At 43.1% G+C, this 27758-nt stretch overlaps 1 protein-coding gene across 4 annotated transcripts in view; it reads right to left on the bottom strand.

Moving 5' to 3' along the window:
- The window catches only part of MYCBP2 (MYC binding protein 2), a 457693-nt gene that overhangs the window by 358801 nt on the left and 71134 nt on the right, over positions 1-27758 (bottom strand). For all 4 annotated transcript variants that reach the window (XM_075061530.1, XM_075061532.1, XM_075061531.1 and 1 more), the window contains exons 5-11: positions 22223-22419; positions 20051-20293; positions 19686-19757; positions 17545-17641; positions 13748-13821; positions 10627-10765; positions 9687-9763 (exon numbers count right to left, since the gene is read on the bottom strand). In XM_075061530.1, the coding sequence (XP_074917631.1) occupies positions 9687-9763; positions 10627-10765; positions 13748-13821; positions 17545-17641; positions 19686-19757; positions 20051-20293; positions 22223-22419 (899 nt within the window). The remainder of the gene's footprint in view (positions 1-9686; positions 9764-10626; positions 10766-13747; positions 13822-17544; positions 17642-19685; positions 19758-20050; positions 20294-22222; positions 22420-27758) is intronic.

Below are 27758 nucleotides of genomic sequence, written 5' to 3'. Positions count from 1 at the left end.
CCCGTTACTTCCTAATCCCCAAGGCAAAGGGAGGTCTACGACCGATCCTAGACCTGTGAGAGCTCAACAAATTCACGATAAAGCTGAAGTTCCGCATGGTAACCCTGGGGACCATTATCCTGTCCCTGGATCTAGGAGACTGGTGTGCCGCCCTCAATATGAAGGACGCGTATTTCCACATCACAATTTACCCACCACACAGACAGTACCTCCGTTTTGCAGTCAACCATCAACACTTTCAGTTCACTGTACTTCCGTTTGGCCTTTCTACAGCTCCGCGTGTGTTCACAAAATGCATGGCTGTAGTCACCGCCTCCTTCCGGCGGCAGCGGGTACACGTCTACCCGTATCTCGACGATTGGCTCATTCAAGGGACTTTCCAGTTACAAGTGTAGCAGCACCTGCGCATCGTCAAAGACCTCTTCGGGAGCATAGGCCTGATGATCAACATGGAGACGTCTACTCTGACACCCACGCAGAGAACAGACTTCATAGAAGCGGTTCTGGACTCCAATCTGGCCACAGCCTGCCTCCAGCAGTCGCGTTTTCAGGCAATGGCTTCAATTATTCGAGGTCTTCAAACCTTCCCGACAGTGTCGGTGCGCACCTGCCTCAGCCTAGTAGGTCACATGGCCTCTTGCACCTTCGTGACCAAGCACGCGAGGCTACTCCTCCATCTCTTTCAAACCTGGCTTGCTTCAATATACCAACCACGCAGAGACAGCCTGGACTCATTGCTCACTATTCCCCAGAAGGTTCTGGGCTCCCTAACCTGGTGGCTAAACTGCAATCTAGTCTGTGCAGGGATGCCATTCCACCCACCGCAACCTTCGATGGCCCTAACCACAGATGCATCATCTCTGGGTTGGTGCCCACCTCGAGAGCCTTCACACTCAAGGCCTCTGGTCGCCTCAAGAGCTGGCCTTGCACATCATCGTGCAGGAGTTGAGAGTGGTCCGTCTAGCATGCCAGGTGTTTTGAGACCATCTCCAAAGCCGTTGTGTATCAGTGTCCACGGACAACACAACGGCCATGTTTTACATAAACAAGCAGGGCGGAGCACACTCCTCCCTCCTTTGTCAAGAAGCTGTCCATCTCTGGGACTTTTGCATAGCCCACTCAATCGATTTGGTAGCGTCTTTTCTCCCAGGAGTCCAGAACATCCTGGCGGATCACCTCAGCAGATCCTTCCTGTCTCATGAGTGGTCAATTCATCTGGATGTCATCCGTTCTGTTTTCTGGAAGTGGGGGTTTCCCCACATAGACCTCTTTGCCTCCTGAGAGAAAAGGAAATGCCAGGTGTTCTGCTCCTTCCAGGGACGCTCCCCGGGCTCCCTCTCAGATGCATTCCTGATCCCATGGAAGAGGCATCTACTCTATGCCTTCCCACCATTTCCACTCGTCCACAGAGTCTTACTCAAGCTTCGCAGGGACAGCACCCACCTGATCCTGATTGCTCCAGCGTGGCCGAGGCAGCACTGGTACACCATGTTGTTCGACTTCTCAGTGGCAGACTCGATTCCCCTGCCACTCTGGCCAGATCTCATAACACAGGACTTCGGCAGGCTTCACCATCTGGACCTGCAGTCTCTTCGCCTCACAGCATGGTTGAGCCAGTCTACGTTGCATTGCTCTGCCTCGGTCCAACAGGTGCTCTTGGGCAGTAGGAAGCTTTCCACTAGGATGACATATCTGGCCAAGTGGGAGCGTTTCTCCTGCTGGTGCACTCACCGAACTCAGTCCCCAGGCAGGTGTCTGTTCCTACTGTCCTGGACTACCTCTGGTCCCTGAAACAGGGCATAGCGGTCTCTTCCATAAATGTGCATCTGGCAGCCATCTCCGCCTTCCACCCAGGGGAAAATGGCCGATCAATCTTCTCTCACCTCATAGTTTCAGGGTTTCTCAAGGGACTGGAACGTTTGTACCCTCAAGTCAGACAACTGACCCCTACCTGGGATCTCAACCTGGTGCTAGCCAAGCTTATGGGTGCTCCTTTCGAACCACTGGCCACCTGCTCGCTGCTGTACCTTTCCTGGAAGACAGCCTTCCTCGTCGCTATTACTTCGGCAAGACGAGTATCTGAGCTTCGGGCCTTGACAGCAGACCCCTCATATATGGTATTCCTTAAGGACAAGGTACAGCTGCGACCGCACCCCTCCTTCCTCCCTAAAGTGGTGTCCACCTTTCATGTCAATCAAGACATCTTCCTCCCAGTCTTTTTCCCAAAGCCGTACCCATCGCGTCAGGAACAACAGCCGCACACCCTAGACATTCGCAGGGCTCTCGCCTTTTATATCGAGAGAACAAAACCCTTCCGAAGGTCACCTCAGCTCTTTGTAGCTGTGGTAGACCAGATGAAAGGCCTACCAGTCTCATCCCAACAAATTTCATCTTGGGTAACATCCTGCATCCGTACATGCTATGATTTGGCTCACAAAGGACCAAGGAAAACCAAAATAAAAAAAACAACGCATTCTTTGACTCATCCAGTTACTCAACATGTCAGTACAGTGTTTCTCAAACTTGGGACGCCACTTGTGTAGGGAAAGCCCCTGGCAGGTCAGGCCACTGTGTTTACCTGCCACGTCCGCAGGTCCAACCGATTGTGCCTCCTATTTGCCGTGTTTTGCTGCTGTGGGCCAATGGGAGATGCTAGAAGCAGCATGGGCCAAGGGACATACTGGCTGCCACTTCCAGCAGCTCCCATTGGCCTGGAGCAGCGAACCATGGCCAATGGGAGCTGCAATCGGTTGGACCTGCAGATGCAGCAGGTAAACAAACCAGCTCAGCCCACCAGGGGCTTTTCCTATACAAGCAGCATCCCAAGTTTGGGAAAATACTATGTCAGTACATAATGTACTTTTGGTACTCAGTGTCACGATCTGGTACAAGGTACATGCTAAAACACTGATAAAATGAGTTAAATTAAGAAGTGTCAGTCTGAACATTGCTTTTAAAAAAATATGAATTTATACATCATCCAATACCAAAAACTCTCTCTTTTTGGGGGGCAATCTTGTAAATAAAAAGGAACAAAGGACAGAACAAGAAGCAGTGGTCTCAACTTGCAGTGGGGGAGGTCTAGGTTGGATATTAGGAAAAACTATTTCACTAGGAGGGTGGTGAAGCAGTGGAATGGGTTACCTAGGGAGGTGGTGGAATCTCCATTCTTAGAGGTTTTTAAGGCTCAGTTTGACAAAACCCTGGCTGGGATTATTTAGTTGGTGTGGGTCCTGCTTTGGGGGGGGGGGGGTGGACCTGATGACGTCCTGAGGTATCTTCCAACTCTAATCTATTTTAAGAACTGCAATACCAAAAATCAGACCACTGTTGCATCTGGTCCCAGTAGCCTCTCTGCAGCAATAACCAGTACCAAGTTACAAGAGACCTTACAGTGTACAATTATGAAATAACTTGCCCACAGAGGATGTTTCTTCTTAAACCCCATCAACTTAGTTATTGGCTTATGCTACAATACACATAAGTACATTAAAAAAAAATATCCTATGTAATGTACTCTTATCCATATCTGAATCTCTGAGTACTTCCCACGCAATTAGTGGTCACTTAAGCTGTCTGTCCTGTGCCACTCTTCACAAATCCTCTGCGTTGTTAAGTCCTATAGGTTTTCCCTCTGAGTAGCACTCAGTGGAAGGATTCTTTCAATCCATCTGTTTTGCATGTTTCTCTAGCTGCTCAATAGCACACCCTTCATGGCAGATAATCTGGCTTTATTCTTTACACATGTCCCATACATTTCCATCTTCTTTTCTGGAAAGCTTTGGCCTAAAGAGTTGGTGAACTCTGACAAATCTTGGCATTTGTTATAAACTCATTCCATTTATTAAACTAGTATTTTTGAGGCATTTTGTTTTGGAAGGTATTTAAATGTTTGTCTGTAGATTTAGTGGATTTCCAGCTTTTATACGCACGTTAGGCCTGAAATATCCATATGTGCATATAAATATCCATATGTGTGTATATTCCACCAAACTTTGGTCTTCAATATCTTATGGGAATTAATTCCACAGGTTAAATCCATTCTACCTAAGTAAGTATTTACTTTCTTGCTTTCAGACTCTCATACTGCCTCCTGAGGCAGCAGGTTCTGAAGCAATCTTGCAGTACTTTTGGCCACTTCTTTGAGACAGCGTTGCAGGCATCACATCCTTTAGCTAAGTGCCATTTTTAGTGGCTTAGACAGTTCTTTTACAGACTCACCTAAATCACGGAACATCAAAAGGCAAGAGGAAATAACAGTTATTTACTGTAACTGTGGTTTTTTTGAGATGTGATACAAACGTATTCAACTTAGGTATGCACATACCTAGCACACTAGAGCTGGACAGTACCTGTAGAGGTGCAGTATTCCCACATCCTGGCTGTGGCTCCTCCCCCGGCTATATGAGGTGACATTGCCCCAACACCCCCCTGAGTTCCTTTGCACTAAAAGCTCAAGATTAGACTATGATGCAGAGGGGATGGAGAGTGAGTCATCGAATACACATCTGTATCACATCTCCAAGAACCACAGTTACAGTAAATAACCGTCCCTCCTTCTTGGAGTTGATGCAGATGTATACTCCACTTAGGGTTCGTCTACACTTACATGGGGATCGATGCGCAGCGATAGATGCATCAGCGGTAGGTTTCGAAGACCTGTTAAATAGGCCGCCGATAGCTCTCCCGTCGACTCCTGTACTCCACCAGATTGAGAAGAGTAAGGGGAGTCAACAGGAGAGCGTCTCCCGTCAACATCACGTAGCGTGGTCTCCACAGTAAGTAGATCTAAGCTATGTTAACTTGAGTTACACTATTCACATAACTCAAATTGCATAGCTTAGATTGACTTTTCCCTGTAGTGTAGACAAGGCCTCAGTTCACTCACAAGCAATATGGAAATGTCACTGAGGAACACTATCAGCATTGCTTGCGTTCTCGTTGAATGAGTTTGTATCTGCTGAGAATGCAGAGCTGAAGCTCTCATACACAGTCTTGGTACAAGATATTATCCATCTAGAGATCGTCTGTGCAGAGACCCCTTTCCCTTTTGTGAAGTCCATATATGAAACAAACAGGTGATGCAAAGTATGAAACAGTTCAGTCCTGTTCAGATGAAAGGTTAGATACTGTTTGACATCCAACATATGGAGGTGCTGTTTCTCTGGTAAGAAATGTGTCTTGGGGGGGGGAAAAAAAACACAGATAAATATACCATCTGATTCAGATGAAACTCAGATCACCCTGGAAAACACTTTGGCTGTGGCCAAAGCATTATTTGCCCTTGAAGAAATGCATGTAAGAAGGGCCCACTATCGGGGCCTGCAGCTTACCCAGCCTCCTTGCAGATGTAATGGTTATCAAGAAGGCAGTTTTCGAAGACAGGCGGGGCAGTGGACAAGATGCAAGCAGCTCAAATGGTGGGCCAATTAGAGCCACCAGAACCACATTTGGGTCCCACAACAGGACTAGCTCTTGGACCTGACGATGTAAGTGAAAAGCCCTTTCAGAAATCTTAGTCACCGTGGCATCGGAAATAACTGATTTCTCCTAAATAATGGGATGAAACACTGATATTGCTGCCAAACGCACTCTCAGTAAACTGAGGGTAAGGCCTGATTTCTAAAAGATACAGTAGATACTCCAAGTCCCTGTTGATTGGGTCCCACAGACAAAGAACAGCACCAAGAACCTCTTCCACTTCACTAAGTAGGCTCTCTTAGCGGAGGACTTCCTACTGTTGAGTCAGACTTGCTGGACAGCCGCCAAACACTACTCTACCTCTTCATTCAGCCATGCAGCAGCCACACCATGAGGTGCGTGGAGCTGATCACAGGATGGAGGGTGTGGCCATGGTTCTCAGTGAGCAGATCAGGACGGAGAGGAAGCATTATAGGAGCCTGAACAAGGAGGTATGTGAACGAGCGCTGTTTCAGCCACATTGGAGCAATTAGGATGAGCTTGCCCCGATCCACCTTGAGCTTGAGGATAACCAGAGGAATGATCAGAATCAGAATAGGGAGAAAGGTGTACACCAGAGTTGACTATGTGCTGCATTGGAAAGCATCAGAGGGAGCCCAGGCTGAGCTCTCTACCCCCACCCCAGAACAGAATAGGCAACACTTTCTGTTTTTCCTCATCACAAACAGATCAATCGTGGGGATATTCCACATCACAAAGACAACCTGGAGGACTCTCGGTGTCAGGGACCACTCATGGCTATGGAGAAAAACCTGCTGAAATGGTTCGTAAGACAATTCTGCATCTCCAGCAAGTGGACTTCTACTGCAGTGATGTCTTCTTCGATGCAGAATTGCCCCAGCTAGATGGCCTCTGGGCAGAGTAACCTGGAAAGTGCTCCTCCTTGTTTTTTCACATAGTATATCGCAGTGGTATTATCGGGGAGTATGTGAATCACTGTGTGTCTGATACGTCCCGGAAGGGACAATATACATTCTGGATAGCCCAAATGTTGATATGAAGTGAGGTTTCCTGTTCCAACCCCAGGCTCTGCACACACTGAGTCCAGATGCATTCGCCCCCGCCCAAACCCAAAAGGGAGGCATCAGTAACTAATAGCTTGGTTGGAGAGGGCTGAGTGAAGGGGACTCCTCAGTACACATTGCTCAGAGATGCCGAACAGCTCAAGGGGTCTAGGACTAGTGGAGGAATACAAACTAATCTATACAGAGAATGTAAACCAGGACAGGAGACCATCCTGAGACCGCATACGAAGAGGGTGAAGGGACACTTGGCAAACTAGACCACCTATGTCCCAATGGGCTCAGAGACATCCAAACTGTCGTGGAGGGCTGAGATTGCAGACCGAGACAGAGCTGTTGAATTGCCTGGAAGCAGCTGGTTGGAGGAACATTCTCGACCTCATGGAATCTAACAGGGCCCCAGTGAACTCAATTTTCTGAGTGGGAGCAAATTATGACTTTTTGGCATTTAAAATGAGCCCCAGTTGATATAGCACAGACAACATGATGGTGACACTGGCAAGAATCTCCTCTCTAGAGCCACCCCTTAGTAACCAATTGTTGAGGTACAGGAAAATATGGATTTCTTTCCTCCTGAGATATGCCATGATCACAACAACGTATTTAGTGAAAAGTCGGGGGCAGAAAAGAGGCTAAATGTTCTTCTACCACAAACGAAGAAAATTTCCTGTGGCTCATGAGCCTCTTCAGAGAGGTACCTGCCCCAGAACAAGAGACAGCAGCACTCTCCAAGCCCAAGGGTGCTCTCCAGGTCAAGGAAAGTCTCAGTACCAAATCATGTCACATGGCCTGTTCAAGCAGGTTCAAACTACCTCACCAAAACCAGAACTCTGATCTTAGGGAAATAAAATATCTCCCTAAACTGTTCAATATGAACAGGAGTGAAAAAAAACTAAACAGTTGTCCAAACTGGGAAAATCAAAATAGGTAATACACAAGGTCAGACAAACAGTAACCAAGATAAAATGTTTTCCCCAGCTGACTTTTCCAGTTAGACCACAGACATCAGCTAATATTCAGTGTATCTCTGAGGAAAGTGAAAATAGCAAGGTTAACTCAGCTCAGTGGAAACTAAGCACGAGGAATAGGCTTAAGCCAACTGAAGGTACAAGAGAAAGCATCAGGTTTAAACTCTAAATATACAGCAACAAGCAACCTGTTAACAACTTGTGGAGAACCACACAGCATAAAGAAAGTTTGTAGAAGTATCTAGTGTTTGCAGATAAAAAAATTAAACAACTGCTTATTTGCACAAGACAAACCTCCCAATAAGGTTGATTTTAGACATACAATTTGAACTAAACTGTTCTCGTGGAGTTCCTCAGGATTCCCATTTAAAAATACCAGCCTCTTTAAAAGTTAGTATTCCAACAAAAAATCTGCATTGATGTTGCTTCCTTAAAAGGGCACTGACAAGGTACAAAAAATTAAACTATTCACATTGAAATCCATTTTGAATTACTAAATTTTAGAAATTATTAAGTAAACAAAAAAGCTTTTTAAAACTGAAGAGAATTTTTCAAATTTAATTCACTTTTCACCATCTGTGGTATTTCTTTTCTTCACTTCATCCAATTTGGATTGAAGATAAACTGATCACTGCGATACCACACAAGAACTAAAAAGGAAAACTATTTAAAGTAGTGTATGGAATTCCACCATTACAAATCTATAAAAAATCTCTTTCATTCACATGTAAAAAAGATTCATGAAAACACGTCTAAGCTTACTGAGTGAGACTCACCAGTCCAGAAAGCATTTGGACAAAGCTCTGCTAACCAATTTAGTGGTGAAAAGGACGTTACACAGACCTTCCACACTGGGAAGCATTTGATCCACTGTATGCTTTGTAATCTCTCCTCCACCCCTACCCAACCCTTTTTCTGGTAATCACAAAACCTAAATTATGACATAAAAATAAAATTATTTGATAGTACAGCTAAGAAAGTACATTTAGGGTCTAAAGACTGTTTCTTAGCTACTCATTAGGAAAAATGTCAAACTTATACACAAGAATTTAAAAAAAATCTGTTTACAATTACTATGCAACACTATAACTCAGTGGCTCTCAACCTGCGGCCCAATTAGCAGAAAGCTGTGACTCAGTTGTGTGCTACAAAAACCTCAAAATTTCCAGCTCTAATATGAAAGGGGGTGGGGCTGTCTAAGTGGGGGGAACAGCATCAAGCAGCCTGCTGGAGCGCTCCTGCCAACATAGGGCTAGTGAGTGCCAAGGGGAGCAGAGTGTGGGTTAGTGGGTCTCTGGGCAGGTTGAGGGGGAGGGCAATCTGGGCAGTGAGGTGGTGGAGGGCACTGAGAACTAGGGGTTTGTTGGAGTGCTACAGCAGCCCCATGTTTTAGGTGTGCAGCAGGAGCGGAGTCCAGCTGTCCAGCCCCACATCCAGGGCTCCGCTCCTGGACCCACTCTGTGGAGGAGTCTCTGGGTGGGGGGCACTGGGGATAGGGAACTGTGGGGAGCTTGTGGGGGGAGGGATGATGTGGTTCTCAACCTGCAGCCCACCTTAACACACTGTGGGCTGCATATGCAACTCACAATGATAAATACGTTGAGAACCACTGCTGTAACTAATAGCGCTACCCCCATTAAAGCAACTGCATCATTTTATGGCCCTTCCCTCCGTACCAAAGCAATAACTCTAGACATTCCTTTGGATTCTAGCTGAGGAGCCCTTTTCATTTAGAAAAGCCAGAAGCTGCTTTAACACTGAGATTAAGTAGATGACAAAGTTGGAGAGTAAATTTTAAGGTAAGTTTTGTATACATTCTACTATGCAGACATACTGAGTAAGAACATACAGGTTTTACTTGTAATTTCATACTTAATTTTGATAGGACTGAAAAAATGTGGACATATGACATTTGGTTAATAAAAGAATAATCCAGTAATTTTTGTTGCTATAAATTTGTTTAGGAGAACATCATAAAAAAATTAATTGCTATATGAACACTACTTAATCTTATTGGTTTGTCTTTCCTACATCACAGTGAAAGCAAGTATATAAAAACTATAGCCGACTGCCAATGCACAGTAGCATAATATATTTTTAGAAGCAGAAATGAATCTTTTTTCCAAAACCAATATATCAAATCTAACTTCCATAACAAGATCTGGTAGCATATTATTTATGCAATTTAATATCAATAATGAAATATTTCTAATACCTTTCCACTAGCAGTTTTCATTAGTGCAAATTCTCTTCCTGCACCAAGAACAGCTGATTCTTCATCGAACCCTGTACCTGAGAGCACAACAAGATGTATATTAGATATACAAATTTATATGTAGTTAGTTTTAAAGATTTTTTTTCCCCTTATGTGCCTCATCCTGCATGGTTGAAATAGAAACAGATTTTGTGATTGATGTCAATTGACAACATGATCAGAACCTCATAAAAAAAATTAGTTCAGGAAAGCTCTCTTTCAACGTGAACTAATCCAAGTGCAATGAAATTTCAAGTTTACAATTATACCTCTAATTATAGAAAAAATCAGAGCTAAAATAAAATATATTTTCCATGAACATTTTCACAAAGTATACCTTCAATTACTTTCACTACAACGGGAAAGTTCTAAACCAATTCCAAAAGAACAGCTATGTTTCACTTTAAATCCAAATGGATTCCAAGTATAGAGGCATGGATAGTGTTATTTTAAACAACAATCCTTTTTTACATAGGATAAAGCTGATTGCAACAAACCAAGATGCGTATGGGTTTAAGAACTATGAAGGTCCATGTTAGTAGTCATCAGTATACTTGTAATGGAGCCAGGGACACTGGAACTGGGCGGGAGTACGGGGAAGAGGAAGCATGGCACCAGAGTGGGATTGGAGAGGAGCAAGCGGGGGATGGGGTATTGGAGGCAGCGCAGGAGACATGGTCTCGGGGAGAAGAAATGGGGCAGGATCTTGGAGAAGAGGCAGCATGATGGGCAGTTCAGGTGCCGGTGGCCCCTCCACTTTTAGGGAGCTTCCACCACTCCTGAATGGAGCTGCTCCCCTTACTTGTTCTTGTTCACTTTTATTTGTTTGAATTACAGTACCAAGTTTGTACTATAAACTACTTATAACGTTGAAAGATGACATAACAAAATGAAGCCTTACTGATAATGTGCAAGTCTTTCTCCAGATCAAATAATGAGATACCACAGGCATGTAAGCACTTTCTAGCAAGTTTAAGCTGCAGTTCTTGTTGCAATACTGGTTCGGTACTTGTTGCAAATATTCGAACTACAAAGCCATCCTGTAACAAATAAAATACCCATTTAAACCATTAAACAAACATTTTAATTAGTTTTTGTGGCACAAGTAAGTCTGGTTTAATCTCACCCTGCAAAGAGCATACTGTGCATCTCCAGTCATCCTTTAAAACAAATCAGTAGGTAACACACTGATAAAATTATGGGGGTTTTTTAGGGTAGAAAAATGACTAATAATTGGTGAAATAGTGTAAAAAGAACAAAAGACAAGTAAAATGTTTTAGAGGCAGACAGACCTGAAGAGATAGACCTAAAAAACGTACTTTTTCAAACACATGATGACTTCTGCTTCAAATGTATTAAAAAACAAATCAAGAGACACAAATTATTGAAACTTATAAAACCGTAGCACACATTGTCTTTTAATGTTTATTCACTCAACAGTATTTTTACTGGTTATTTTAGAATAGGGTATGGATGTTTTGTTTTTTCCGTGGTGCAAAAGTCATGCTGACCAATTTTTAGTCTTGGCAGCTTCACAGTGTATGTTTACTAAAAGGCTTTAAGTAAACATTTTCTGGTTCATTTCATAACAGCTAAGGAGTAAGCATGCTTAAGAAAAGCAACAAAATGGTCAGAGTCTGATACTTCTCTTGCTATAAATACCTTAACACTGTCAGATAATACAAAACACATACTTTTACGCTAACATGAAAACTGTAACATGACTTTTTGGGGTACTTTTGTAACTGTTGTCCATAGGGATTGCAGGATACATATTACCTATCTTAACAGATCTGTTTGCGCCCCTCAAATAGAAATGAATCAAGGACAGAATCAAAACTGATCTATTTGTGTCACAACCTATACAATTGGGTTTTTCCCCTCATACCAACTTCATTTTTCTTCTTAACAGTAAAATAGCCTACAAGGAAAGAGAAATGTTAGATAAGAATCAGAGAACAGACTACACTGATATGAGAGATTAAAAGAATGTAGGTGTTGAAGACGGTAAGTATTCAACAAGCTATCCTACTCCAATTCTCAGCCGCTAAAAAAATTCAGCAGTGTATTCAAAGAGGCAGGTCAATCTGTGCAATGTGAAGTTCAATCCATTCTTCCATTTTTACGGCTGAAAATGGGGGGGGAGAATTAAAAGCATTACTTTTTTTAAAAAACCTTGAAAATTAGAAGGTGTTTTAAAATATAATGATAAAGTAGAGTATTAGATGAGTTTCCTCAGTTGCCATTTGGAAAAGATCACACACAAAATTTAAATATGTTACAAACTATTCCCCATGAACACTACCATCAAGAACTTGGCACAGCAAAAAAACCAAAACCATAAAAAAAAAAACCCCAAAAGACACTCTATCGCATAAATACACAAAACAGATCTGAAATAGAATCTCATAGACAAACCTCCCCAAACTTTGAGGAAGTTCGTCTTTGTATCTAGGTCCAGACTTCACATCTCCAGATTCTTTATAATGGATTGAAACAAGACCACTAAATCACACATAAACAGCATTTCACTTCAGGGAAGTTTGGATTGAATGTTAATCACAGATTAGAATTTTACACCTACAAAATGTGTTTCTATTCCATGCACATTTCATAAAGGAAGTTTGATCCTTGTGTACTGAAGTCAATTTTCAGTTATGTGAATGAAAGGAGGATCTGAAACCAACACCTTTTCCCGTTTTGTTCCTACAGTATAAAAAACACCAAAAATGAAATTCACATTTGAGGATGATGAAGTATCTGTAGGTATGTCCAAACTCAAATGTAGTTTGCCAAGTGTGTGGAGAAGAATGGTTTTACAAATAGTTTTACAAAGTATAGCTAAAGGCCTTTTTTTTAAAAAAAATGAATAAACTGTATAGAAAATCCATAAGAGTAGGTAACTATTTTTAAAGGATTATCCATGAAGGTAGATATTCCTAACAGTAATATAATACTTTGTACTTAATGCCTTGCAGCCAACCACTTTACAAACACACACCAGTAGGTTATACCTTAAAACCCAAAGAAAGGAAGTATAAGGACCACATTTTACAGATGAGAACCTGAAGGAAAGGTTAAATGAACTGCAACAGTTACCCAGGAAATTCATGGCAGAGTCAGCAAGAGAACACCTAGATGACTTGACACATTGCTTAACTCATTTTTCACAAGATAAACCTTTTCCATATTAATAGCAGTCCCTGCTGAAAGGTCTCACCCAGAGGACCAAATCAATGAATTTGTGTAGGGGGCTTTAAAAACCAAATGTTTGTTTACAGTGTTTAATTTTACTACAGGATGAGCAGTCAATCATGGCTTTGCTATTAGATTGTTTCCCCTTCTCCTGCCAAGCAAGACAATGCTGCCTCTAATGAAATTAACAATTATCCATCGTTTCTTCAACAACAGAACATGAAACCTGATACCACTCCCAAATGTCACACTGGAATTCAATCCATCACATTAAATGTACCATTTTTTACTACCTTATCTGAAGGAAACCTGTTTTTAAAAGAAATACATGGAAATCATCATAAAGTGAAGAAACTCCAAAAGGGACAATAGTTAAAGTATGCCCCTTTAAGCCTCAGTATTCTTTTGAAACAGAACATGCTTTATGAAAAGCATCACTCAAATTACCTTGAAAATATACTCATATACAGCATGACCTAATGGCAAGGAATTCCAGTCAGCCACATTACAACAAACAAAATCAAAACTATTCAGCCCACAAAATCTCATGCACAGAAGCAGAGCTACCAAACCAATTGCAAAACATACATCTGAAAAGGATGTTTGCCACAACTGAAGATGAAGTAGTATGAAAGTTAAGCTCTTGACAGATGCCTGATAATTTTTCATGGTCTCTAGCTACGTGTTTTTTCCTTATCTACGCTAGCCAAAAGGAGTCCCTCTTTTTATCTGGAAGACATTCACTTAGTTCAGTGACATTTTTGTTGGTTGAAAAAAAAAAAAAAAAAAACCACACAAAATGTCTACTCTAGACATTGAATACTTACATCTCTAGAAGCTGCTATCTGATTAATGTACTCCCCATCTGTGAAAAGGATGTTCTGCCCTTCCGTGTGGCAATCTGTGTAGGAAGGAAAAAATTAAATATTCTGCATTAATTCACCTCAATTAAAGACATTCTATTCTGTACCTTTGCCAAAGCACTATAACTGGTGTTAAAGGAGACTGCCCAAAAAGCAATCTTATTTAAGAGCCCATTTTCGCAGAATACAAACTAGACTTTTTACATGTAGTTCTTATACTAGGATTTTTCTTTCCAACAAATTTTCTTTTCATGTTTTAATACATGAAACTTCCCCAAAAAATGCAATGTTTACTACTATCTTCTTCTATAATTATTAAACCATACAGTATCTGGTGCAAAGTAAGTTTCCACAATACTAAACGCTTAGCACAAGAGCAGTCTATATGTGATGGGTAACCCAGACTACTATGAACAAGTTTAAAATCTAACATGTTGTCTATTAGGGATATAATCTTGCAATTTTAAGTAAAAATATTTTATTGGAGCCAGTAGCTTTAAGGAGAAGGCCACTCAACTAGATTTTTTTTTTAAATTGGTATTCGTAGCACAATTATTAAGGTTGCCTGACACTTCCCATTGTAATACCCTGTTTTTAGTTGTTTATATGCTGGCCAATCTTTACTCATTTGAGCTAAAAAAAATTTTTGCCACGTTTGCCTCAGGCTGTGGTCATGAAGGCACCTTGTCCTTGAGAACTGTGTGTAAGGAGGCTCTGTCATCAGAGCCTGCAACTCTCACATACTCCTTGTGGATGTTAACACAATCAGGTATGCAGTTTTCTGACACAAAACCAGAAAGGGACAAGATTCCAGGGGATCAAACAGAGGTCCCATTAACGCTCCTAGGACCACAGTAATGTCCCACAAAGGAACCGGCTCTTGGATGGGAGGATGGAGATGAAGAAGCTCTTTTAAGAATCTTGTTACCATGGTACTGGAGAAGACTGATCTTCCCTGAATAGGCACTGAAATACCCATATTGCTTCGAGATGCACTGTTAGTGAGCCAAACGCAAGTCCCAATGACTAAGGGCAGCAAGTACTCCAAGATGTTCTGGATAGAAGCCAGCATCAGTTGAACTCCAAAGGCTAATGACCACACTGAAAATTGCTTCCATTTCGCTGAACAGGCCATTCTGGTAGAGGGTTTTCTATTGTTGGGGAGGACCTGCTGAACAGCCACCAAACACTGCGCTTCCTCCTCATTTAGCCATGAAGCAGCCATGCTGTTAGTTGCTGGGAGCTGAGGATGGGATCCAAGGTATGGCCATAATACTTAGTAATTAGGTCAGGATGGAGAGGAAGCAGGATGGGAGGCTGAACTGATAGTGCAAGAAGGTCAGGCAACGAGCACTCCTCAGCCACACCAGGACAATGAGAAAGAACATGGCACAACCCACCTTCAGCTTGAGGATGACATGTGGGATGATCAGGATCAGGTCAAAAGTTCAGAGGAGAGCTGACTACCAGCTGAGATGGAAAGCACTGGACAGAGGACCCTTCAAGAGCAGAACAGATGACATTTCCTGTTGTCCCTCATAGCAAACATATCAACTGTTGGGATGCCCAAAGATGACCCAGAAAATACTAGTCTTCAGAGACCACTTGTGACTCAGGGAAAAATTCCTGCTGAGGTGGTCTGAGAGATGATTCTAGACCCTGGAGAAATGACTGGCTAATGGAGTAATGCTCTCCTAAATGTAGAGCTGCCACAACATAACTACCTCATGGCAGAGCATCCAGGAGTATACGCCCCATTCCTTGTTCACATAATACACTGTGGTGAAAGTTTTGGTAAGTATGTGAACCACTGAGACCCTGACACAGTCCAATAAAGTGTGACATGCACTGTAGATGCCTGAATGCTGATATGTAGAGAGAAGTCTTACTCCAACCAGAGACCTTGAAGTTTCAGTGACCCCAGGTCCCCAATCCCTCAGGAGGGGGGTCAGTGACAACAAAGCTGGTTGGTAAGGGGCAGTCAAAGGGAACACCTTGGCAAATGTTCTCTGGAAGCATCCACCACTAAAAGGAGTCCAGGAACAGTCGAGGAAGGCAGGCCAACCTGTCCAGGGGGTGAAGAGTCCGATGGTAAACCGTCCTGAGCCACATTTGGATGGGATGAAGACAATCTTGCAAAGCTGACCACCAGCGTGCAAGCAGACATGTGGCCCGGAGAATTGTATTGGGAAGGCTGAGACAGCAGACTGATTCAAAGGTGAAGCTGGTGAATCACCAGAAAATGGTCAGTCAATTGGCAGAAATGCTCTCGAACTCAGAGTCTATTCCAGCCCCAATGAACTTGATTATCTGAGTGGGAATCAAAGTTGATTTCTTAATGTTCAGGATGAGACCCAGATGATCGAGCAAGCGCAGTGAAGTGGCAACATGAAAAATTTCCTTTCTTGACCTGCCCCACAATAACCAATCATACACAAATGGAAAGATATGGATTCCTTTCTTCCTAAGATATGCTGTCATGACAACCATGCATTTGGTAGAAACCCCAGGGGTAGAAGATAGGCCAAATGGAAGCACCATGTACTGAAAATGAAGCTCTGCTACAATAAAATCAAAGGAATTTTCTATGGCTTGAAAAAATAGCCACATGAAAGTAGGTATCCTGAAGTTCCTGGGCAGCAAACCAGTCATTTGGAGACAACGCGGGAAAGACAGTCAATAAAATGAGCATTCAAAATCTCATAGATATGATATATTTGTTGAGGAGGTGAAGATCAAGAATGGATCCTCCCTTGCACTGGGAACCACAAAGCACTGGGAACAGAAGCCATGACTCCAGTGTCCCAACAGAACCTCCTCCACCGCTCCCAAAGCCAGCAGAGGGCAAACCTGCTTGACAAGCAGTATCTTGTGAGAGGATCCATGAAAGATGGGTGGAGAGGGATGGACAGGAACTAGATGGCATAGCAGTCTGCTGGTGCTTAGGATCCTGCTGTCAGTGATGACAGAGCCGCAAGCATGGAGAAGGCACAACAGCCAACTCGAACACTTCTCTGAATCAAGCAGTCAATATGGGCACTTGGGACATGGAAAGGGAGGGTGTGTAGACTGGATGAACACTAGACCAGACTGCCTTCTCCTATTGGATCTATACCATTATCTGGGTAGTCCCGCTGTCTCTGGGGCAGGAAAGGCTGCCCAAATGTGTCCTGTGAACAATACTGCTGCTGATCTTGATCACTGTAGTGGCACCGTTATACTGCCAGCTTACACACACTGAAGGAATGTAGGGTAGCCATAGAATGCTTGAAGGAGTGCAGAGTGTCATCTTTCTTGTTTGAAAATATCGCTTGGCCATTGAAGGGTAAATCTTCTATGTCCTGCTACACATCATAAGTAATGCCCAAATTCTGAAGCCAGGAAACCCTTCCTACTGACATCGCACTGTCCACATTGGCAGTCAGGTCAGTGTAACTTACATCACTCGGGGGGAGGGGGGGGTAGCTTATTCACACCTCTGAGCGACAATACTTATACCAAAATAAGCTGTAGTGTGTGCTCAGCCTTGGAGTTATGCTCTAGTTTCACCAAGCTGGTGGAACAGATGCAGGAATGTCTGGGTGAAATAATATGGCCGAAGTTATTTAGAGGTCAGACTTGGTGACAACGATCCTTTCTGACCTTAAAATCCATGAATTACTTCTCTGTCAGAGCCCTTTTCTGTTGATCTTCAGGGTATTGTGTGAAAGCTCTCTTAAAAATCATTCCTACCACTCTTGGTAATGTCTAGAATTTCATACCTGGTAAAGTGACTGTACCATCTTGTTCCAAGGTTTCAGGGTTTATTCTTATGGCTGTCGTACTGTGATTGTTCACATCTCTATACAACAAATAACTCTGGTAAATTAAAAAAAAAAGAATGAAAGTATAATCTTCATAAACACTTGAAAAGGAATAGTGTCAAAAAATCATTTACTTTTTTTTATCTTTAGCTATTTGTTTCAAAAACAGATTTTTCTCATCTTCAGGTTCACAACTTATTCTCTATGCTAATTCTAATACAAACTGAAAGATGAATGCACTCTGGAATTCCTACTTCCTTGTGCACCAGTAAGGTGACATTGTGCTCCGGAAGCCACGTGCTCCCTCTCCAGTATTCTCTGTCTTCATAGGAATAAGATGCAATTACAATAGAGATTACCATATCAACCGTTCAAATCTGCATATTAAGAGACATGAATGTAGCTGTATTAAAAAGTTAATGGAATTTTCGAGTGTTGTTTAGGGTTATGTATTCCTATTTATACCACAGTGTCACCTACTAGGTAAAAAGTGTGTGTGTGCGTGTGTGCGTGCGTGTGTGTAAGATTCAATGTATTTCTTTTCTCCTCAAGCACTACAGTGAAGATATCTCCAAAAGACATAGTAATTCTGATGACAGCAATCTCAAACACACATAGTTCCAGCCAATAGTTTGCGGTCACATTCCTCCTCTCCTCTCAACCGTTGCAGGCTGTGTGAGGGAGATACTTCACAACTATAGATTTCATCCTCCTTGGTTTCCCTAAGAACAGCATCTCTTCACCTCCTAGAGAAGCCCTGTACACAGCACTAGTCCAAGTATAGAGTACTTCTGCGGAGTGCCCATGGACCATCCTGTACACATATGTACTCTCCCAGGCTGGATCACAACTTTCTTCAGATGCCAACCTGGGAGGTTTGAGTAGTACAAATATGAAATATAGACAACACTGTCTATGGCAGGAGTCAGCAATCTCTGGCACACGACTGGGTAAGCACCGTGGCGGGCTGAGCCGGTTTATTTACCTGCCATGTTGGCAAGTTCAGACAATCGCGGCTCCCACAGGTTGCGGTTCACCATCCCAGGCTAATGGGGGTTGCGGAAAGTGGCGCGGGCGAAGGGACGTGCTGGCCACGGCTTCCCGTCGCCCCCATTGGCCTGGAGCGGCAAACCGCGGCCAGTGAGAGCCGCAATCGGTCGAACCTGTCAACACGGCAGGTAAACAAACTGGCCCGTCCTGCCAGGATGCTTACCCTGGCGAGCCACGTGTCACAGGTTGCCGACCCTTGGTCTATGGAAAAGAAATGTAGAAATAGTGAAGACTGTGCTGACCACATTCCTCCGCAATAGACAGAAAAATCCTACAAATGGAAAACATCTTTCTGCACTGATATATTGTGTTAATACATATTTTGATAATATATTTGTTAAGATGTTAAAAGATGCTGTACCATACAAATGGAATAAATTTAATGTATTTTTAACAGAAGTATTTAATTTAAAAGATGTAAGACTGAGTAAATCAGCAATTTCACAAAGCGGTAAGGAAATCACTAGATTATTTGAGCTCAAAATGATGAAGACGTAATAAATTTTGTTAAGAATATAGTTCAAAAATAAAGGAAGAAGTAAAACAGTATTGAAAGAAAACCTACTGGTAACTAAACATGCAATTTTTGGTTATATTAGAAATAGTAATTGAGCTTTCCAATACAATAGTCTAAAACAGTGTTGTACTGCTATATAACTATAAAGCCATGCTTTTAATATTTTTTCGCTTTATTGCCTAAAAGGGAAATACAAAATTTATAAGTTTTATTACAGAATTCAGAAAACAGACAGTGTAAGATCTTCAAATTCTTGAGATACTGCAGTATATAGTCTGCCTACAGCAGACATTGTATTATCCCTTTTCTATCTGCCAGCATAAAAAAGAAAAAAGAAAAAAAACAAAAAAGAAGAAAGATCTCCCCCCTATCCACAACAGAATTTTCAACTACACTGGACTGGCTTTACTACGTTACAGCCAGATAGAAAGGAAGAATGTAATACTTGTATAAAGCTGTCCTAAACTGTGCTACATTTGAATTAAATATTAAGTTATTTCTGTTATGTTTTTTGTTTTATGAATTCTCCTACCTGAGCATACCCTAACCAAGACTTTTTTTCTTTTCTGTTTTTGATGCGGGATGTAGAATTGTATATATGACCCTGTAAGGTAACAAAAAAGTTAGTTTGACAATTGTTAGAATGACAGTTTTATAGTTAATCTTTTATCATCTAGAAACATTATCTTCTACAGTGATGAGAAATGAGAAACAAATAGAATAAGAAATGAGAAGCTGGTGAACAAACACTACAAGAATTTTAAAATCAATATTTTTAAAAATAAATTATCAGGATTACTAAGTTACAAGACAATCTAAAAGTCAAGCAAGACACCACAAAATGTCATTTAGATTAAATTTTCAACTGCTATCATGAGTTTTCAGGAGTCACATTACCCTCACTGTCCCACTGTAGCCAGAGCCAATTTTGTAAAGTCCATCTTTGCATAAAAGATACAGGAAGAAACCATCATTCTGAAGCAGACAATGGTCATCTTCATCTACAGAAATTTCTTTCAGTGGCCATTTGTGCATCAGGGTTGCTTTCTTTATCCCATTACTGAACCAGTCCTGGATTTGGATTTTGCCCACCAGAACAGCCTGTACACTCCGCTGAAGAGAGTTTAAGATAGTTGGCACCTAAATGGTAAAAAAAAAAAAGAAGAAAACCTATAAGATGGTACAAAACATTACAGTTTAAGCAACAAATAGAGGTGAAAATAAAGCTTTAGTCACTAATCCTGGCTTTGAAAAAGTTAGAGACATGATGTGGGTGAGGTAATATTTTATTGTAACAACTTCAGCTGGCGAGATACACAAGTTGGTCCAATGAGAGACATGACCTCATGCACCTTTCCTCTCTAATATCCTCGGGCTGACACAGCTACAACTACACTGCATATCTCAAAAGACTGTTTTGCTAAAATTTAAGCCTTAATTTATGCCTTCATTCTTACTAATGAGAAACACATGAAAAGAGGTAAGATTTACTTCCTACAAACTCCAACTGATTCACTCCATAATATGCATGGCAATCCAAAATGGATCTCCTCTTCTCTATCTCAAAACTGATTTAAAGAGTGAATGAAGCCAGCAAATTTGAATGTATTTCTGTTTGGGCTATCGATTTTTTGGTTATACAACTTAACTCAAAAACAAAACATAAAACTTCAGAGCCTACAACTCTCCTCACTCGTAGTTCTTGTTCAGCCAATCGCTAAGACAAAACAAGTTTGTTTGCATTTTACAGGAGATAATGCTGCCCTCTTCTTATTTACAATGTCACCAGAAACTGAGAACAGGCATTTGCATGGCACTTTTATAGCCAGCACTGCAAGTTTACATGCCAGATACGTTAAACATTTGTATGTCCCTTCATGCTTCAGCCACCATTCCAGAGGACATGCTTCCATGCTGATGACGCTCGCTAAAAAAATGTGTTAATTAAATTTGTTACTGAACTCCTTGGGGGAGAATTGCTCTGTTTTACCCTCATTCTGTCATATATTTCATGTTATAGCAGTCTCGGATGATGACCTAGCACATGTTCATTTTAAGAACAGTTTCACTGCAGATTTCACAAAACCCAAAGAAGGTACCAATGTGACGTTTCTAAAAAAGATAGCTACAGCACTCGACCCAAGGTTTAAGAATCTGAAGTACCTTCCAAAATCTTAGAGGGATGAGGTATGGAACATCGCTTTCAAAAAAAAGTCTTAAAAAAGCAACACTCCAATGTAAAAACTACAGAACCTGAACCACCAAAAAAGAAAATCAACCTTCTGCTGGTGGCATCTGACTCAGATAATAGATATAAATATACAGTGGTCCACACTGCTTTGGATTTTCACACAGTAGAACCCGTCATCAGCATGGATGCATGCCCTCTGGAATGGTGGTTGAAGCATGAAGGGACATATGAATCTTTAGCGCATCTGACATGTAAATATCTTGCGATGCCAACTACAACAGTGTCTTGCGAACATCTGTTCTCACTTTCAGTTGACACTGTAAACAAGAAGCGAGCACATTATCTCCTGCAAATGTAAACAAACTTATCTGTCTGAGCAATTGGCTGGACAAGAAGTAGGACTGAATGGACTTGCTGGCTTTAAAATTTTACATTGTTTTATGTTTGAAAGTTTTATTTTTACATAATTCTACATTTGTAAGGTCAACTTTCTGGATAAAAAGATTGCACTACAGTACTTGCACCAGGTGAACTGAAAAGTATTTTTCATTTTTTTTCACAGTGCAAATACTTGTAATCAAAAATAAATATAAAGTGAGCACCGTACACTTTGTATTCTATGTTGTAATTGATAACAATATATTTGAAAATGTAGAAAACATCCAAAAATATTTATAATAAATTTCAATTGGTGTTCTATTATTGTTTAACAGTGCGATTAAAACGCCAATTAACTGAATAATTTTTTTAATCGCTTGGTTAATTGCAATTAATATTTTTAATCGCTTGACAGCCCTAATTTCTGTATTAGAATGCTTCCAGGACTCACGCATATGACCAACCAAAATTCTTGATGTACAATAGATTTAGTACAACACCTGAATAGTCTGACAAGCATGACTGCCATTATTGGTGAGAATAGCAGAGACTGCCTGCAGTGTTCGTCCTGTTTCTCCCCAGGCAGCTACCAAACTGAACAGGCAAGCGCAGGAAAGTGCTGTCAAGGATTGTCCAGTACTGTCATTCACTCCAGTACTACGAACAGTTATTTCCAGAAGAAGATGGAAGAGAGACTCTGTGAATAAAATATAACAATTACATAGGCATAACAAATCACCAAATCATACTAAGCAATTTTCTAATTATGTAAAATCAGTTAAATTAAAATTTAAAAGATATAGTATATGCATCACTCCCCTGCACATTTTGAGTTATTTTTATCCTACATTAAGTTATTTAACTGAAAATTATGTTTGGTCATCTGCATTTCATATCAACATAATTATTAAAAATTAAGTAAATTAACTGATTAAACCAACACATATATTCACACAAGATTCATCTCACATGCCCTGTCATCCAAATTTAATACCAAAACATGCTTAGACTCCTGTCATGTTCAAATCCTTTTCAGTTAAAACATATACACATTACACGTACACATTAATTCCTCATAGTCACACTTCAGTGCACAGACTTAACTCTGTCAGGTTACATTGATGAGATTGGGCACAGGTAGCTTAATCTAATTACATACATATGTCTGGCACCAAGTAACGTATAAAATTCTTTGCTATCTCTACCTTCAACAACCCAACAAATAGTTCTCCCCTGCAGAGGATTGTGGAAAAAATGGTTACCTACCTTTCATAACTGTTTGTTCTTCAAAATATGTTGCTCATGTTCATTCCATTCTAGGTCTGCGCGCGCCAACATGCACGGTCAGAGATTTTTGTCTTAGCAGTACCAGTAGGGTCGGCTGTGGCGTCCTCTACAGTGCCACGCTCGTGCAGCGGTACACAGGTGCCACCGACCCTACATCCGCTCAGTTCCTTCTTGCCAGCAACTCCGAAAGAGGACGACGACGGTGGGTAATCGAATGGACATGAGAAACACATCTCGAAGAACTACAGTTATGAAAGGTAGGTACGTAACAGTTTTTTCTTCAAGTGCTTGCTCATATTGATTCTATTCTAGGTGACTCACGAGCAGTAACCTCAGAGATGGCTCACAGATCACAGTCTTGCAACTTGCAGTACAGTTCTGCCACAGGCCATGTCATCTCAAACTTGTTTGCATCGTATTATGCACTTACTCAGCATGTGAACAGACTACCAAGTAGCAGCTAGACAGATTTCTTGAATCAGCACTTATGACAGGAAGGTTGCTGATGATGCCTGCGCTCTAGTCAAGTGAGCCATCATGATACTCAGCGGAGGCACCTTTTGCCAGCTTGTAACAGTAGCAGATGCAGGCCGTGATCTAAGACAAGATTTTCTGGGAAGACAGTGGCAACCCTCCATTCTGTCTGCAACAGTAACAACTGCGTTGACTTACTGAACGGTCTTGTGCTACCAATGTAGAAGGCCAGTGCCTGTCTGACATCCAGGGTATGGAGCCTGCGCTCCTTGTCTGTGTTATGAGGCTGAGGACAGAAAACCGGTAAGTAAATATCTTGACCAGTGTGAAACTAGGAGACAACCTTGGGCAGAAAGGCCAGGTGCAGATGCAGCTGGACCTTGTCCTTTTAAAAGTCCGTATAAGGCAGCACTAACATAAGTGCCCCAATCTTGGACATCCTACAAGCCAAGGTTATAGCGACCAACTAAACCATCCAAGAAAGAAGCAGGAAGCCATGGGTTTGATTGAGGGGGGAAAAGAGGGGGCACATGAGCCTTGAGAGTCCCAGATTCAGGTCCCAAAGGGGAACCAGATCCCAGACATACGGGTAGAGGCACTACAGACCTTTCAAGAACTGCTCCATCATGGGATGGGCAAAGACCATCCTGCCTTGAAACGGAGGATGGAGCACCGAAATGTCTGCCAGGTGTACCCTGACCAAAGAAAGCAACAGGCCCTGTAGCTTAAGGTGCAGCAAATAGTCTAGGATGACCTGTAGCAAGGCCTCTGCAGTGTGAATGTGTCAGTCCGAGGCCGGCACATGAACCGCTTCCACTCTACCAAGTAGGTAGTCCTGGTGGAGGGTTTTCTGCTGTCCAGTAGGGTCTGCTGGACAGCAGCAGAGCATTCCCACTCAGCTATACAGTAGCCAAGCAGTCAGGTGCAGTGACACCAGGGTCAGATGCAGCAAATTGCCATGGTTCTCGGACAGCAGATCCTTCTAACGAGGCAGCTGCAGCAGGGTGGCTGCTGAAAGACTCATTAGAATGCCGAATCAGTATTGATAAGGCCATGCTGTCTTGTTTCACCTTGAGCAGGACCCTGTGGACTAACAGCACCGGTGGGAAGGTGTACATCAGCACTCCTGACCATGGAATCAAGGCGGTATCTGACAGGGAGCCTTTGCCCCTGCCCTGAAGAGACAAGAACATGTGGCACTTTCTGTTCTGCCTGAACAAGAACAGGTCCACCTGGGGAGTCCCCCACCTGCAGAAGATTAGGGTGACCACCTCCAGGTGGAGTGACCATTCATGACGAGATGAGAAGGTCCTGCTGAGGTGATCTGCCAGGAAGTTCTTGGTTTCAGGCAGATGGACAACTACCAGATGAATGGCATGGCGCCCACAGAAGTCCCAGAGGCTGAGCACTCCCCCCTGCAACAAAGGACTGAAAACCTGTTTCCACTCTGCCTGTAGATGCAATACATGCAGCGGTATTGTCCATCAGAACCTTCACCACCTTGCCTCTCAGGTGGGGCAAGAAAACCTGGCAGGCTAGGCAAAACTCTCTGAGCTCCCTGACATTGATGTGAAGGACTAGATCGTTTAGAAGCCAGCAGCCCTGGGTGTTGAGCTTGCCCAGGTTGGCTCCCAAGCCCAGATCTGAAGTGTCCAAGACAAGGGTGAGCAACAGGGATGGGGTCACAAAGGGAACTCCTTGCAGCACCAACTTGGGATCCAGCCATGAGTCCAGGGACAAGAGAATGTGGCTCAGCATTTTGACCACTTGGTCCAGGGCATGCTTGCTGTGGAATTCGACCAAGGCAAACCACACCTACAGAGACCTCAGATGAAGTCAGGCATGGCTGACCCATCGGTTGCAGGCACATGTGGGCCGTGGTAAGCAGGTGGCTCTTTATGCAGTAGATCAGGTCCAACATGGCCTGAAAACACACTTCCAGAAAGAAGGTCCTGGCCTTTGTGGAGTCAAGAACTGCTCCAATAAACACTATGCATTGGACTGGCGTTAACGTGGACTTGTGTGTTTATTAACAGATCCAGGTTGCTGGAGGTGGACCGCATCAGATAGAGGTTTCTTTGCACCTGCTCCAGAGAGCTGCCCTTGATGAGCCAGTCGTCAAGATCTGAACCCCCTGACATCTCAGGTAAGCCGCCTTCGGCGCCACGCATTTTGTGAACACCCTGGGAGCCAAGGACAGGACAAAGGTTAGCATCGTGAACTGGAAGTGGCACCCGGCCACTATTAAATGCAGGAAACGCCTGTGACCCAGAAATATAGTGACATGAAAAAGTGTCCTTTAAGTTGAGAGCAGCAAACCTGTCCCCCCAGATTCAGGGAAGGGATAATGGAGGCCAAGGAGGTCTTGCAGAACTTCAACTTCATACGAGACTTATGTCACATAAGAGACCTGAGGCCCCACAGGTCCAAGATGGGTCTGAGGCCTCCATTGGCCTTCAAGATTAGGAAGAAGCAGGAGTAGAATCCTCTTCCTACCATGTCCTGAGGAACCTCCTTCACAGGCCCCAAGCCCAGGAGCTTCTTAATCTCCTGAACAAGGAGTTGCTCATGAGAAGGGTCCCTGAAGAGGGATGGGGAAGGGGGACGGGAGAGGAAGAGGCAGCCAAAAACTGCAGGGAGTAGCCCCGAGCTACTATGTCCAAGACTGAGCAGTCCGACTTACCCTGCGACCAAGACGAGCGGTAGGGAGAGGGGCGGTTGAGGAAAAGGAGGACAGAAGCTGGTTGGCTAACTGGGGCGCCGCTCTCGGGCACACCCTCAAAATGACCGCTTCTGCCCCCTAGATGTTTGGCAGGCCCAGGCTGGGTGGATGAACGGAAGGAGGAAGGGCGCTAGTGCTAAAACTGGCATACCTTCTTAACAGAGCCCTGATGGGGTTGCCAGGGTCTTGGCAGTGGAGGCAGTTGGAAGGGCTTCCTGGCTGATTGTGCCATGTGCATGCCTAAGGAGCCAAAGGGAGCTCTAGTATCCTTCAACCTGTGCAGCCTGGCAGCCGTTTGCTTAGCAAAAAAAAGATCAACCCCATCAAAGGGAAAGTCCTGAATCAAGGTCTGCCTCTCCTGGGAGAAGTCCACCGTTTGCAGCCAGTAGCTGCATCGCATGACCACCACCGAGGCGACCACCCCATCCACTGAGTCTGCTGTGTCCCACGCCATCTGCAGGGAGCATCTGGCTGCCACAGTACCCTCTCACCCCTATAGGTGGTATGTGTCTTACTCAACCTCGGGTCCTCTACCAGAGGCCTGGGAGTTTGAGGGTTCTGTGCAGTATCTTAGCTGTTCCTAGCACTGCACTCTTCTGGACAGAGAGCTCTGATGTTGTTCCTGGGATCTCTTGGAGCCACTCACCCAGCTTAGGAGTCACAGCCCCGAGTGCTCCTACCACCACTGGGACCACTTTGGCCTTCACTTTCCACATCCTCTCTAGTTCCTCTTTCAGGCCCTGCTACTTCTCCAGCTTCTCATATTCCTTCTTCCACGGAGCAAACCACAGGACGATACGAGAACCTGGAATTGATTGGATGCTACTACAACAGTTTTAGACTCATGAAGGTATATGAACGTATTGAGGGGGCATGGATGGCCAAAAACCTACACCCACTTAATGAGAAACAGTAGTTACCCAACGCTTCAACATTAGTAAGAGGAAGGATGCTCTCACAGCTTGAGATAGACCATCCACTTAATCCCAGACTTCAAGAAGACCTGGAAGAACAAGGATGTGCAGCCCACACGCTGAAGCTGAGCTATCACGGCCACCCCTCCATTGCAGAGCACAGCAGCGATATGGGGTATGAGGCATAGATCATGGAGAAGAAACTAGCTACAGTTCTAATCCTCGAGATAGATTAGCTTCAAGGGGCTCAGTGGAGAAGTACCATCAGGTAGTATGTTAGAAGTAGTGGCCATAGAGTAGAGCACATCATGATTCAAAGCTCACTAGCTACCATTCCATAGACTAAACCAATGACAGCGTTATACGCTACAGCCTCTGTAATCCTGAGATGCGTGTGGCTTACACGATCAAGAAGAAACAGTATGTACCGCCCTGGAAAATGAGGTTGGAGGATAAGACAAGGCGACGAGAGAAGTAGTCAGCTGGTTGGAACTAACAGAAGGGTATGTAGAGATTAAGGATAAGACTCGGCTACTGAAAAATACCAAGACCTGACTCCATCTGAATGAATCCCTAGAGACTGGCTTTGATATACCAAGCCAATGGGCTCCAAATGGAGGCATGACGGTTGGTTTCTCT

This window comes from Chelonoidis abingdonii, chromosome 1, assembly GCF_003597395.2.
Source record: "Chelonoidis abingdonii isolate Lonesome George chromosome 1, CheloAbing_2.0, whole genome shotgun sequence".
NCBI classification, from domain to species: Eukaryota; Metazoa; Chordata; order Testudines; family Testudinidae; genus Chelonoidis; species Chelonoidis abingdonii.
This window is presented reverse-complemented; position numbering and strand designations above follow the sequence as displayed.